Consider the following 12,554-nt stretch of genomic DNA (forward strand, 5'->3'; position numbering starts at 1 on the left):
CACTTTTTTTACTGTGAAGATGACCGAGCACCGGCACAGCTTGCGCATGGAGGTTGTGGAGTCTCCATCCTTGGAGATATTCAAATGTCATCTGAGCACGGTCCTGGGCAACTGGCTCTGGATGGCCCTGCTTGAGCAGGGGGGTTCGACCAGGTGATCTCCAGAGGTCCCTGCCAGCCTCAACCATTCTGCGATTCTGTGATTCTGAGATGGTGGGTATGCTGGAGCTGGGTGGTGTACTGGACCCGGAATGTGTGTTGGAGCTGGTGGATGTGCTGGACTTGTAGGACTTGATGGTCAGGAGTTGCCTGGCCTTCCTGGTCTTCCTGGGCCTCAACCGCAGTCACTGACTCCATGTCTCCCCTCGGCAGCTCTCAGCAAGGCAACATCTGGCTGCACAAGCAGCGTTCAACCATGAAAAATCACAGGGCTTCATTAATTTCTCTCCTGCAGCCCAGGCTCCCCGCAGCATCGTCAGCTGCTCTGGGGACAGGTGCTGGTGGGGACCTGTAAGGTCATCAAATCCAACCATCACCCCAACCCCACCATGCCCACTAAACCATGTCCCGCAGTGCCACGTCCACACGTTCCTTGAACACCTCCAGTGATGGTGACTCCACCACCTCCCTGGGCAGCCTATTCCAGTGCTTCACCACTCTCTCAGGAAAGACATTTTTCCTAATATCCAGCCTGAACCTCCCCTGGCGCAACTTGAGGCCATTTCTTCTTGTCCTATCACTTGTTACTTGGGAGAAGAGACCAGCACCCACCTCACCACAACCCCCTTTCAGGTAGTTGTAGAGAGCGATGAGGTCTCCCCTCAGCCTCCTCCAGACTGAACAACCCCAGTTCCCTCAGCCGCTCCTCATCAGACTTGTGCTCCAGACCCCTCACCAGCTCCATCGCCCTTCTCTGGACACGCTCCAGCACCTCAATGTCCTTCTTGTAGTGAGGGGCCCAAAACTGAGCACAGGATTCGAGGTGCGGCCTCACCCAACCCGGCCTTTCCAAGGGGACCAAGCGAACACACCCAAAACACCCTCCAGACCCTGAGCTGCCTTCAGAGGAGCCGGCCCCTTCCCGGGGGGTGCTTCGAGGGGAGGGAGAGCCCCGGCAGCGCGGGCCTGGGCATCCTCCCCAGCGCCGGGGGCACCCCAGAGCCCCCGCTCCGCCCCGGGCTCGTGGTGTCGGTGCGGTCCCCTCGGCGCTAAACGGTGAAGGCGGGTCCGGGGCTGCCGCTTCCCCGCTCCGGGGGGCTCGGGGCGGGGTGTGGAGGGGCTCCGCGGCGGCCGGGAGGGACCCGCTCCCCCGCCCCGCAGCCGCAGGGGCCGCCCCGGGGGAGGCGCGGCGGGAGCGACGCGCCCCGAGTTGGGCGCCCCGGGGCCGGCCCGGGCGGAGCCAGCGCGGCGGCGGAGGGGAGCGGGCGGGCGGCGGCAGCCGCGGCCGCGCCATGGGGGCCTGTCTCGGCGTCTGCTCCCTGCTCAGCTGCGTGAGTGCCCGCCCGGCCGGGGCAGCGGGGGGCCGCAGCGGCGGAGGGGGCTGCCGGGGGTCCGGAGGAGGATCCAGGGGAGGCCCGGGGCGGTCGGGGAGGGGGGGGTACCCGGGGGGTGCGTCCCGGTAGACGGGGGAGGGTCTCGGGGAGGTCTGGGGGACACCTCGGGGGTGCACCCCGATATACCCGGGGGGGCCCAGGGGAAACCCGGGCCCGCTGCAGGCGGGGGGGGGGGGGGCGGAGGAGACGCGGGGGGTTCCGAGGGATGCACCTCTGTGTAGCTGGGGGGATGCAGGGGACCCCCGGGGGGATGCACCCCTGTGTAGCCGGGGGGGGATGCAGGGGACTCCCGGGGAGATGCACCCCTGTGTAGCTGGGGGGATGCAGGGGACCCCCAGGGATATGCACCCCTGTGTAGCTGGGGGGATGCAGGGGACCCCCGGGGGGATGCACCCCTGGGTATCCAGGGGGGATGCAGGGGACCCCCAGGGAGATGCACCCCTGTGTAGCCAGGGGGGATGCAGGGCACCCTCAGGGATACGCACCCCTGTGTAGCTGGGGGGATGCAGGGGACCCCCGGGGGGATGCACCCTTGGGTATTCAGGGGGGATGCAGGGGACCCCCGGGGGGATGAACCCCTCCGGGCCCGGGGGGATGCAGGGGATCCCCGGAGCAGGGCATCCCACTGCACCTGGAGGTGTCTGGGGGAGACCCGGAGGGTTCACCCCAGGATGCTCTGGGGCTCATGAACATCGTGGTCAGGGGGAGCCTGGAGTTTGAGGGCGCCTGGGGTTGTGCACCCCAGTGCACCTGGGGGATGCGGGTAGCCATGGGGGGTGTGGGGGGTCCAGTCCTGCTGCGCCTGGGGGAAGCACGGGCTGACACCCCGCAGCACCCATGCGATGCTGAGGGGCTGGGGGTCCTGCCTGGTTCTCACCACTGAGCCCCAAAGCGGGCAGCTGGGGATGGAGCAGGAGAGGGAGGCAGGATGGGGGGCGCAGGTCCACAGGTGGGGGGGGCTCTGCAGGGGGTGCCATGGCCCAGGGCGGGTGCAGGGTGTGTGATTTAGGGTGCCATGCCCGGTGACGCAGGGTGCGTGCTTCGGGGTGCTGCGCCCAGTGACGCAGGCAGCTGCCCACAGCCGGCACAGCCTTTCCTGGCATTGCCCCACCTGTGGGCACGGGGCCAAGGCAGGGCTACGAAACCAACCCGGGAGCCGCCGGCCTGGAAACCTGAAAACGGCGCCGGTTTCACAACTCGACCTCAAAGTTTTGGAGGTTTAACGAACGGGAGCTTTTGAAACGTAAGATTGGATGGAGGGCTATCTGCAAGGTCTCTCTCTCTGTAACACACATCCAATAGTTTTCCCTATGGGCAGGTATCAGAAAAGCTGGGAGTTATTCCAGAGCAAGGCTGGGGAGGTTTCTGGTCTAATTCTGGATTTTTTTTCCCCAAAAAACTATTCTGGCCCAGGCTGTGGTAACAGGGTAAAGGCGCTATATAGGTTTAGTTCTATTCCTTCCAGTGGAGCCGTTTGACTGAAGGGGTGTTTTAGCACAATTCTGAACTGAAAAACCCGAAAAACCCAGAAAAAACAGAAAAACACAGAAAAAAAAAATCCAACCCAAAACCAAAGAAAACCCCCAACCTATATATTTTTTAATTTTTTAACAAGAAAATCTGAACTATCTCCTTCTGGTCAGCCAGCATCATTTGAGTCAAAGCAGCATCAGATTGCCAAGCCATCTCTTCAGCGCTGTCCCATTAAAACTCTATAAGCTGTTCCCAAGTGCAACTTTGCACCATGCAAGAAAAATTTCCCTTTCTCTGCCTCCAGAGAGTTGGCAGACTCTGCCCACCGCTGCCATGAGCAGCGCGGTCATCTCGAGCTGCCTTCCTGGGGGACAGGGCTGGTGTTTGCTAGCCCGAGCCAAAGTAAAGCCTGGGGGCATGTGCAGCCCTCCGGCATGGTTTGGGCACCTCATGGGGACTGTCAGCCTCGTTGTACCAATGCCAAGCCACCTGCCAGACGTGACAGCCACCAGCCTCCCAAGCCTGCGCCTGACCCTGTGGGTTTGGTACTGATTAACCTGCCGGGTCATTAATTTAGCAGGAGATTAAGACTGGTTGCTCGGCATTGCTTTTGGTTGACTCAGCCTCTGCATCCCTGCATTTGCCGGGGCGAGGGCACCTTGCAGATATGTTGTTGAGCTGGTGTAGTTGAGCTGGTGTAGTTGGGTTGGTGGTGTTGATTTGGTGTAGTTGGACTGGTGGCGTTGGACTGGTGTAGTTGAGCTGGTGTAGTTGGGCTGGTGGTATTGATTTGGTGTAGTTGGGCTGGTGGAGTTGGACTGGTGTAGTTGAGCTGGTGTAGTTGGGTTGGTGTGGTTGAGCTGGTGTAGTGGGGTTGGTGGTATTGATTTGGTGTAGTGGGGTTGGTGGTATTGATTTGGTGTAGTTGGGCTGGTGGTGTTGGACTGGTATTGGGTTGGCGTAGCGGGTCTGGCGTAGCTGGTCTGGTGTAGTTGCGTTGGTGTTGTTGCATTTCCCTGTATTGGACTGGGTGACCAGTGCTTGCCCGGCTCCAGCCGTGCTCTCCCAGTCACCGGGCAAGGACGGCACAGCAGCCCTACGTGTGAGTCGTGCTGGAGGTGAGCTGGATTTAATGAGGAAGTTGATAGCGAAACTGGAGAGATTACTCTTTCATCTGCAGCGGCTGAAAACCGATGCTTCCTCATTAATTCGCCGCTCTCATGCTGCACTTCCCTCAGTTGGCTTTTTCCATCCTGCTGTTTGGCCGTTGGCCGTGTTCGCACTTACGGGTGTCTTTGAAAGACTTTGAAAGGAGGTGTATCGGAGCGTGTCCAGCGCTGCCTTAACGTGGGAGGATTTTCCTTGCTCTTAACCCATTCACTTTTTAAAGAAAAAGACTGAATTCAAGAGGTGCCCAGGCAGCAGGTCGGGTTAGCACATGGCGTAAGGGATCTGCTTCCTTTGCGAAGGTGCTTAGAAGGGGATACCCAAGGAGGGCACCAGGAGCCGTGAAAAAAGGCTCCTGGTGACACGGGACTCTCGCATTACCGCTGCACAAAGCAGGTCAGCAGGACGGGGCTGACGTACCCCGTTACCTCGGCGGTTGCCTTCCCATGGTTGCAAGAGGCTGCAAAACCTGAAATACAGCCATGGAGCTTGGCCTTGTAAGAGTTGACCTTGAAAATAAACCTCCGGCAGGCTCCAGGGATGCTGCGGGCTCCCGAAAACCTCATCCACCTGCAGCTTTCCCATTCCCAGAGGTCAACGACAGGGTTTGGAGGCGGCACGTGGAGCAAGGGTTTCCCTTCAGCCCAGCTCCAGCATGGCCCTTGGACACCCTTCACCCCCCTCCACCCGCACCGACCCCGGGGAAGACGCGGTACCCAAGGCTGTGCCTCCTGCAAGCCGTCGGTGATGCTTGGACCTGGGGCTGAACCCCCAAATCCAACAACCTCTTAAACAACAGCAAACCTCACGGTTTTCCAGGCCAGTTTCAGTGATTTTAGGACCGGTGCGTTTTGTTTCAGTTGGCACTGAAAGGAGAGGAGCCGGAGGTATCGATGTGCTTAAAGTTAAGGGTGCTCTAAGGTGCTTTGCTAGGTCAGGCCAAATAATGCAGTAATTCTGCATTAAAAGAGATTTTTGTTCTGGTTTTTTTTTTTATTTGAAGGGGAAATACAGTAACGCTGGCACATTTTAAATGCGTTTTTGCGCAAGTGATGCATTTAATGAGCCTGAAAGGAAGCAATCTCTAATTGAAGGCCATTTTTTGCTGCTGTCAAGTTGAAAACATGACGTGACGTCCCTTGAGCAGCTCCTGGAGAGGCGAGATGAGGGTCCCCGTGGGATGCGGGGGCTCTCTCACCCGCCCCGGCTCCCGTGGGTACCGTCAGCTCAACACAGCCTCTGGTGGGGCTGGGACGTGGGTAAAGAGGAATAAATCAGGAAGGAGGTGATTTTTCTCAAAAAATGATGTGCCTTTGTTTAAAAATGAAATTCAAAGCCACCACTAGTGATTTGGGGGTATCAAAGTGAGCGCTCCTGAGCATCCGTGAGCATCCCTGAGGAGGGAGCTGAGGGTTTGACGCCCTGCTCACACAGCAGCTGGTTTTCTTGTTTGCCACATCCATTTTTTACAGTAATTTTAGCAATGAGAAATGTATATTTGAGTTGATAGCGAACGATATTTAATTAATATTGATTGCTGGGCATAATTAGGAAGTACATAGCCATAATAAACACACAACACATGCGTATCCCTTAGTAGTGGGAGAGAGCTGAACCCTTCTCCTGCTTGCAAGTGCATCTGGCCGGCTGATGTGTTGCAAGTGCAGGAGAGGAAGAGCTGTTCAAAGGGAAGAAATGAGGTATCGAAAGCAAAAGAAATCAATGAAGTTAGATTGTAAATAGAGGGAAAGTAGTTTGCTGAGGACCAGAGAGGGTCACAGGATTTCCTAGGAAGAAGCTGGCTCTGATACAGGAGTTAAAACCACCCAGCGCTGTAAATTTTGAAATAAGTGGATTTGGGAATGCGTTTTAGCTAGAGAAAAATACTTGGAAAGCGAAGCGGTAGTATTTTAAACAAACTCCAGCTATTTAATTCCTGGCGTTTTCTAGGCGGTACCTGTAGCTGGAAGCTTGCCAGCACCTACCTGGGGACTTCGCGTTGCTCCCGGGGCCGCTGCGTGGGACGGGAGAGGCTGCGGGCTTGTGGTGGCTTCCGTGAGGCATTAAAAAAAAAAAGGAAATAGCCTGAAGTTTCCCTATTTTAGAGGACTTGGGGTGTATTTTGCTGTTGCATTGCTTGGGCTGTCTGTCCCGAGAGCCCCGCTGTTGCTGCTCACACCATGGGGAGTTGGGAATGTAGTTGTAATTTAGTTTTTGGGTCCTTTGAGGTTTTATTTAGCACTTAAGCCCATCTGTTTGTTTACGCGGGACCAACGCTGGCTCCCGGTTCAGTGGCCGGGAGGGCATCGCCACCTGCTTTGCCTTGATGCGAGGTGTTGGTTTTACTTCCCCAACCAACCCCGATAATTCCCGGGAGTGCAGCATCTTCAACACAAACCCGAGAGACACCTTATTCCCCTATTTTTTTGCCAAATATTTAACATGGGACCTTCTGCTCACATGACATAGTGGATTAGTGACCCCAGCAGTGACAGGCCATCCCAAAAAGCTTCTTCCACTCTCTTCCCTGAAAATGCCCTATTTATTCTCCAACTTCACCCTCTTTTGGGAAAATAGGGGTTTCAGGATGTGGCAGCGAGCCGTGAGATCCTGGGGCTGGCGCGGGTGATTAAGAGGCTGAAAATGTTCCCCATCGGGATCAGGGATGCCACAGTCAGGGCTGGCTACGGGGTATCCTGCATTCCCGCCCCATCACGGGCTTTAAAACCTGTTGTGCAAAACCCCCGTAGCTGTTCTTCCTCTAAGGCAAATGATCGGGGCACTCCCACACCTTGTAGGGATTAAATAGGTGGGTGAATATCCAAATTGTTGGACAAATTGGTGAGAACAGCAGCAAAACTCAACTCAGCTCAACTCAGCCCAGCCCATCTGGTGGGATGCAAATAGGATCTCCCTAATGCTCCTCTAGCCATGGCTTGCAGGAGCCAGGGAAGTCTAAGAATATAATTTAATAAAACATTCCTTTTTCTCCCTGCAAACCCTATTCTGCACAGTCCTTGTGCAGGAAACCCCCACCAATGTTTTGCCAGGCAGTAAGGTTTTGTTAAGCTGGGGTTTCCCCAGTTCCCCACTCTGCACCCAGCTCTGGCACGGCAATGGGAGCCCCTGGAATGAGGGTGCACCCGGCAGCGCTGCCGATGCTGGATTTGGGAAGCCAGGATGCACTGCAGACTCCCAGGGATGCTGTGCCTCAGTTTCCCCACCTGTAAAGTGGCCTTTGGGGAGGGGGAAGGGTGGCAGAACAAGCTAGTTTCCCCATGATGCTGCTATCAGTGTTTTCCCCATCCTGTATTAGATTGAAAAGACAGCCTTAAATTATTTTGCAAACTCTTTTTTGTAAAGAAAGGAAGCTCCTGCAGGGCAGTGCTTTGTTTTGAGCAGAGCCTTTTTTTGCATGCAATTGCTGGGGAGCAAAAAAGAAGATGGGGCTGTCTCCAGGCCTCTTGGTGTCATTTCCCAAGTTGGTTGGTTATTGCAGTGAACCTGTTCCTGCGGCTCTCTTGGTTTCCCACGATTTTTTGGGGGGCTTGGGGCCATTTCCATGAGGTTCCACGGGCTGGCTGGCGAGAAGCTCTGAGCAAAGCCCCCGGCACAGCAGTGTGGATTCCCGGGCTGATCTTACGGTTTGACCTGGGCACATGTTTTGGGGCCAGTTTTGACCCCTCCGACACGGGGATGCTCTCGTTGCAGGTGTCCTGTCTCTGCGGCTCTGCGCCATGCCTGCTCTGTGGCTGCTGCCCCTCGGCCAAGAACTCCACCATCTCCCGCCTCCTCTTCACCTTCTTCCTCTTCCTCGGCACCCTCGTGTCCGTCATTATGATAATCCCCGGCGTGGAGAAGGAGCTGCACAAGGTAAATAACTCACGGGCGTTGCGGGGCTTGATTGCTGCGGGGAAGAGGTTTAATTTGTGATGGGTACGTGAAGCTGAATCGGAAAGTGAATTTCTGGGGCATGATGTTGCTTCTGTTCCTTTTTTTCTGAGCATCTCGCTGGGAGAGGGTGTTATTAACCTCAGTTTTCCACGGAGGGGACAATGCAGTGGATAATTTTATGCATTATCTAGTTTTCCCAGATGTCTCCCAGGAAAGTTTCCGACACCCCATTTTTGGGGGTTCAATGGGCCAAGTGACTTGCAAATCATGAGGTGGGACTTCAGATGCAGGGAGCTGAGGTCTGCCGGCCGAGCTGATGCAAAGGCTGGGCCAGGCTTTTTGGGAAACGCTGGTTTCATCCTAGCTTTCCGCGGACTCGCAGGGTGGCTTTAGCTGTGTCACCCCACCGCTGTCCCCAGGCAGGCCAACCGTTTCCTTTATGGGTGGCATAGGAGCAGTCATGGGCTGGCCCGTCTTTGGTGGCACCCGGGCTCGTGGTGGGTGCGGGATGCTGGGGTGATGCTCACCCTCCCATCGCCTTTGCAGCTCCCCGGCTTCTGTGAAGGCAGTGGGTCGGTCCTGGGTGTCCAGACCCACGTCGACTGCGGCAGCTTCCTGGGCCACAAAGCCGTGTACCGCATGGGCTTCGCCATGGCCGCCTTCTTCTTCCTCTTCGCCACGATCATGGTGTGCGTGCGCAGCAGCAAGGACCCGCGAGCCGCCGTGCAGAACGGGTGAGTGTTCATCCCTGGGGGGGGATGCTGGCGGGAGGAAGGGCCAGACCCCCCCTCTCCCCACTGGGTTCCCGCTTGCAGACCGTGCCTCCTCTCTCCTCCTGCAGCTTCTGGTTCTGGAAGTTCCTGGTGCTGGTGGGGATCATGGTGGGGGCCTTCTACATCCCCGATGGTGCCTTCACCTCAGGTGAGGAGCTGCCCACGCTCTCCCCTGCGTCTCTGGGTTAACCCCCAGCCCAGGATCAAACCCGGGGCTGGAGTCGGCATCCCTGCTGCCACGTGCCCCTGCCATTTGCCAAATTCCCATTTTCCCTGCTCTTAACTGGTTTCTCTCTTCCCCTCAAGTCTGGTTTTACTTTGGTGTGGTTGGCTCCTTCCTCTTCATCCTCATCCAGCTCATCCTCCTCATTGACTTCGCCCACTCCTGGAGCCAGCTGTGGCTGCGCAACGCGGGCGAGAGCAACGCCAAGGGCTGGTACGCAGGTTGGTATGGCTGGCACCCGCAGAGGGTTTAGGGATGGGGACAGTCATCCTGGGGCCGGGTGACACTGAGCTGGAGGGGACTCCAGGCTCTGCTCCAGCCTCTTTCCTTTTTGCTTTCTCTCCCAGCCCTTTGCATCGTCACCTTCATCTTCTACGCCACCTCCATTGCAGCCATAGTGCTGCTCTACGTCTACTACACCAAGCCCGAGGGCTGCACGGCAGGCAAGGTCCTCATCAGCATCAACCTCATCCTCTGCCTCATCGTCTCTGCCGTGTCCATCCTGCCCAAGATCCAGGTGAGGCAGCGGGGGGCACCTGGGAGGCCGGTGGCCGTGTCACTGCGGGGTACAGGACCAGCCCTGAGCACCCGCTGTTGCGTTTGCAGGATGCTCAGCCGCACTCGGGGCTGCTGCAGGCGTCCCTTGTCACCCTCTACACCGTCTACGTCACCTGGTCCGCCCTGGCCAATGTACCAAGTAAGCAGGATGCGGCCTCCGGTTCAGGAGGGGGCTGCAGGAGGGAGGACCACACACTGGGGTGGGTGCTTTGCCCCCCTGGGTCTCGTGGGGGTGGGGAAAGGTGCTGAACCCCCCGTGTGTGTCCCCCCCAGCCCAGACCTGTAACCCCACGCTGCTGCTGAGGAACAGCACCGGCTTGGCGACGGCCACCCAGCTGGTGACAACCTGGTGGGACGCCCCGAGCATCGTGGGGCTGATAATCTTCATCCTCTGCACTCTCTTCATCAGGTGAGGCCTTGGCTCGTGTCCCCGGGGACTGCACCCTCCCTCTGCCTGCCCGGAGCAGAGAGGCTTTTAGGGAAAGGCGACACTGGAGGGGAGGTGGCAGCTTGGTTCAGGGTTTTTGTCACTAAGTGCCTCTTGCAAAGCCATCCTGGTCCCCAGGGACGCAGGCAGGCTGCTTTGCGTGGTGGGGGTCACAGCTTTTAGGGTTTCTGCACAAGCTGCATCCCCCAAACTGCCCTGCCTGTCCCAGGGACGGCCCCGCAGGGCATCCCGAGGCCGGCGGGCATGGGGGGCTGAGCTCGGGCTGGGGGCAACCGAGGAGGCAGCGGGCAGGCAGCCCTGAGCCCGCCGTCCCTCTGCCCGCAGCGTCCGCTCCTCGGACCACCCGCAGGTCAACAAGCTGATGCTGACGGAGGAAAGCGCGGCCGGGGCAGGCAGCGAGGCGGCAGCCGTGGAAAGCGGGCTGCACCGCGCCTATGACAACGAGCAGGACGGCGTGTCTTACAACTACACCTTCTTCCACCTCTGCCTCCTCCTCGCTGCCCTCTACATCATGATGACCCTCACCAACTGGTACAGGTGGGCAGAGCTCCCGCGGGGACCGGGGATTGTCCCCCTTCCTCTGCGTCCCCTTCTCCTGGCGTCCTCCCTGCTCTCGCGCTAGGCAGAGCTGTTTGCCGAGATGCGTCCGTGTGCAAGCCCGCTTAACGTGCACCCTAATCAGCGCTAATTATTTTTAGGTAGCATAGGGCTGCCTATGGCAGGTTGTGCCCGGGCTCACCAGCTCCCTGCTGCAGCGTTCTCAGCTGCAGCACAGGATCCCTTGGGACATGGGGGGAGCCGGGATCCAGCCCCTGGGGTGCTGTAGGCTGCAGCACCAGGGTCGCATCCCCTGGGAGAGCTGCGGGAAGCTGCGTGGCTGCAGGCACAGGGCTCCTCCGGCATCTTCTCTATGCTCTTTGCATTGCACCGATGGCTCGGTGATCAGAGCCGCCATGCCTCCCCAGCGCGGTTGCTGCCCGCTGTGCTCGGGGCAGGCAGGGGGATGCCACCCCGCCGGCACAGCACAGTGACGGGTGCCACCCACTTGTTTGCTATTTCAGGCCGGACGAGAGGTTGCGGGTGCTGACGAGCCCCTGGACGGCCGTGTGGGTGAAGATCTGCTCCAGCTGGGCCGGGCTCCTGCTCTACCTCTGGACGTTGGTGGCTCCGCTGGTGCTGCCGGACCGGGACTTCAGCTGAGGCAGCCCTGGACATCCCGCTGCTGGGTCGGAGCCACTGCGGCCGTGTCCCTTGAGCCTGGGGACAGCCCCAGCTTTGCCTTAGCCTCGGGTTTTGCATGCAGGAGCAGCTGTGCTGGGTTGTGCCTTCTTACAGGTCTTCTGTTTTAACTTGAAAGGGATGAAGTGCCAAGCAGGGAATGTCAGCAAGGGCTGAGAAAGACTTGAGGATGTTTTTAAGGCTCTTATTATCTCTGCGTTTGTCTAGTGCCTTTGGTGGTGCCTCCATACACTCTTCTTTTAGCGGAGATCACCGCCTTGCCTTGGTTTTCACCAGCTGCTGTTGTCTCGCTTGGTGCCCCGGGACCGCGGTGCCTTTTGGAGGGGCTCTGGGGACCAGCCATGTATCAGGACCTGGGACTTTGGCACTGGCCGGTGTTGCCTCCCCAAACAGCCTAGAAAAAGTGAATCTCGGGGATCTGTGGCTGGAGGCAAACATCCCGCTGCATCCTCCCAGCTCCTCGAGGGCTCTCCTGCCCAGCTGTCCCCACGGGAGGACAGGTCCCCGGTCCTCGCTGGAGCACGGGTCGGGTTTTCCCCTGGCTGTGCTGGCCTGGCCCCAGCGCCTTGCCTCGTTAATAAAGTCTTGTTTGGAATAAACCTGGCAAATTTGTCCTGGGGTCTTTCCTGACGTGTGCGCTGGGTGCGCGGGAGGTGGAGGAAGGGGGATGTATTAAGCAGCCCTGACGCTGGGGTGAGGGCACAGTTGGCTGCTCCCCGGGTGCAGGCAGGGGTGGCATCGCTTTGGGGCACGGTGGCTTGGAGCCCTGGACTGTGCGCCAGCCTGTGGCACCCCGAGAGCCGCTGCTGGAAGGGGGGTCACGTTGCCTGCAGGGCGGGCAGCGGTGGTAAGCGAAGTGGGGTGCACAACATGGGATGCACGACGTGGTGGGGGTGCACACAGTATGGGGTGCACACAGTATAGGGGTGCGCACCCTGCCTCGGGGTGCACGGGGATGGGGTGAGCACCACGGTGGGGTACACACCCTGCTGGGATGGGGGGCATCGCGTGCCGGGCTGTGTCCCATGCGGGGGTGCACCCTGGGGGCGGGTGTGGCCCCAGGTGGGTGCACACTCTGGCAGGGGGTCCCTGTCCTGCAGCGGCCGGGGGAGGCGAGCGGGACGGCCGCCCGGCCCAGCCGGGGCTCCCCGGACACGGGCCCCCCGCCTCAGCCCTGCGCTGGAGCGGCGCGGGAGCCCGCACGGCGGGGGGGGGCGGGCCGGGGGC

The 12,554-nt window shown here is 58.8% G+C and overlaps 1 protein-coding gene across 1 annotated transcript; it reads left to right on the forward strand.

Annotated features, from left to right (window-relative positions):
- The first annotated feature begins 1,450 nt into the window (after nt 1-1,450).
- Nucleotides 1,451-11,821, forward strand: SERINC2 (serine incorporator 2). Its single transcript, XM_059830794.1, has 10 exons — nt 1,451-1,489; nt 7,904-8,065; nt 8,633-8,820; nt 8,928-9,007; nt 9,166-9,303; nt 9,430-9,599; nt 9,689-9,779; nt 9,914-10,049; nt 10,413-10,625; nt 11,150-11,821. The coding sequence occupies exons 1-10, from the start codon at nt 1,451-1,453 to the stop codon at nt 11,286-11,288; spliced, it is 1,356 nt and encodes a 451-aa protein (XP_059686777.1). The 3' UTR covers nt 11,289-11,821.
- Nucleotides 11,822-12,554: the final 733 nt, after the last annotated feature.

This window comes from Gavia stellata, chromosome 29, assembly GCF_030936135.1.
Source record: "Gavia stellata isolate bGavSte3 chromosome 29, bGavSte3.hap2, whole genome shotgun sequence".
Classification (NCBI taxonomy): domain Eukaryota; kingdom Metazoa; phylum Chordata; class Aves; order Gaviiformes; family Gaviidae; genus Gavia; species Gavia stellata.

Excerpts from the sequence above, each read along its gene's own strand:
- SERINC2 (XM_059830794.1), top strand. The coding sequence starts at position 1,451 with ATGGGGGCCTGTCTCGGCGTCTGCTCCCTGCTCAGCTGC. Across the intron at positions 1,490-7,903 it reads TCTGCTCCCTGCTCAGCTGC|GTGTCCTGTCTCTGCGGCTC; the intron begins GTGAGTGCCCGC and ends CTCTCGTTGCAG. Across the intron at positions 10,626-11,149 it reads ACCCTCACCAACTGGTACAG|GCCGGACGAGAGGTTGCGGG; the intron begins GTGGGCAGAGCT and ends TTGCTATTTCAG.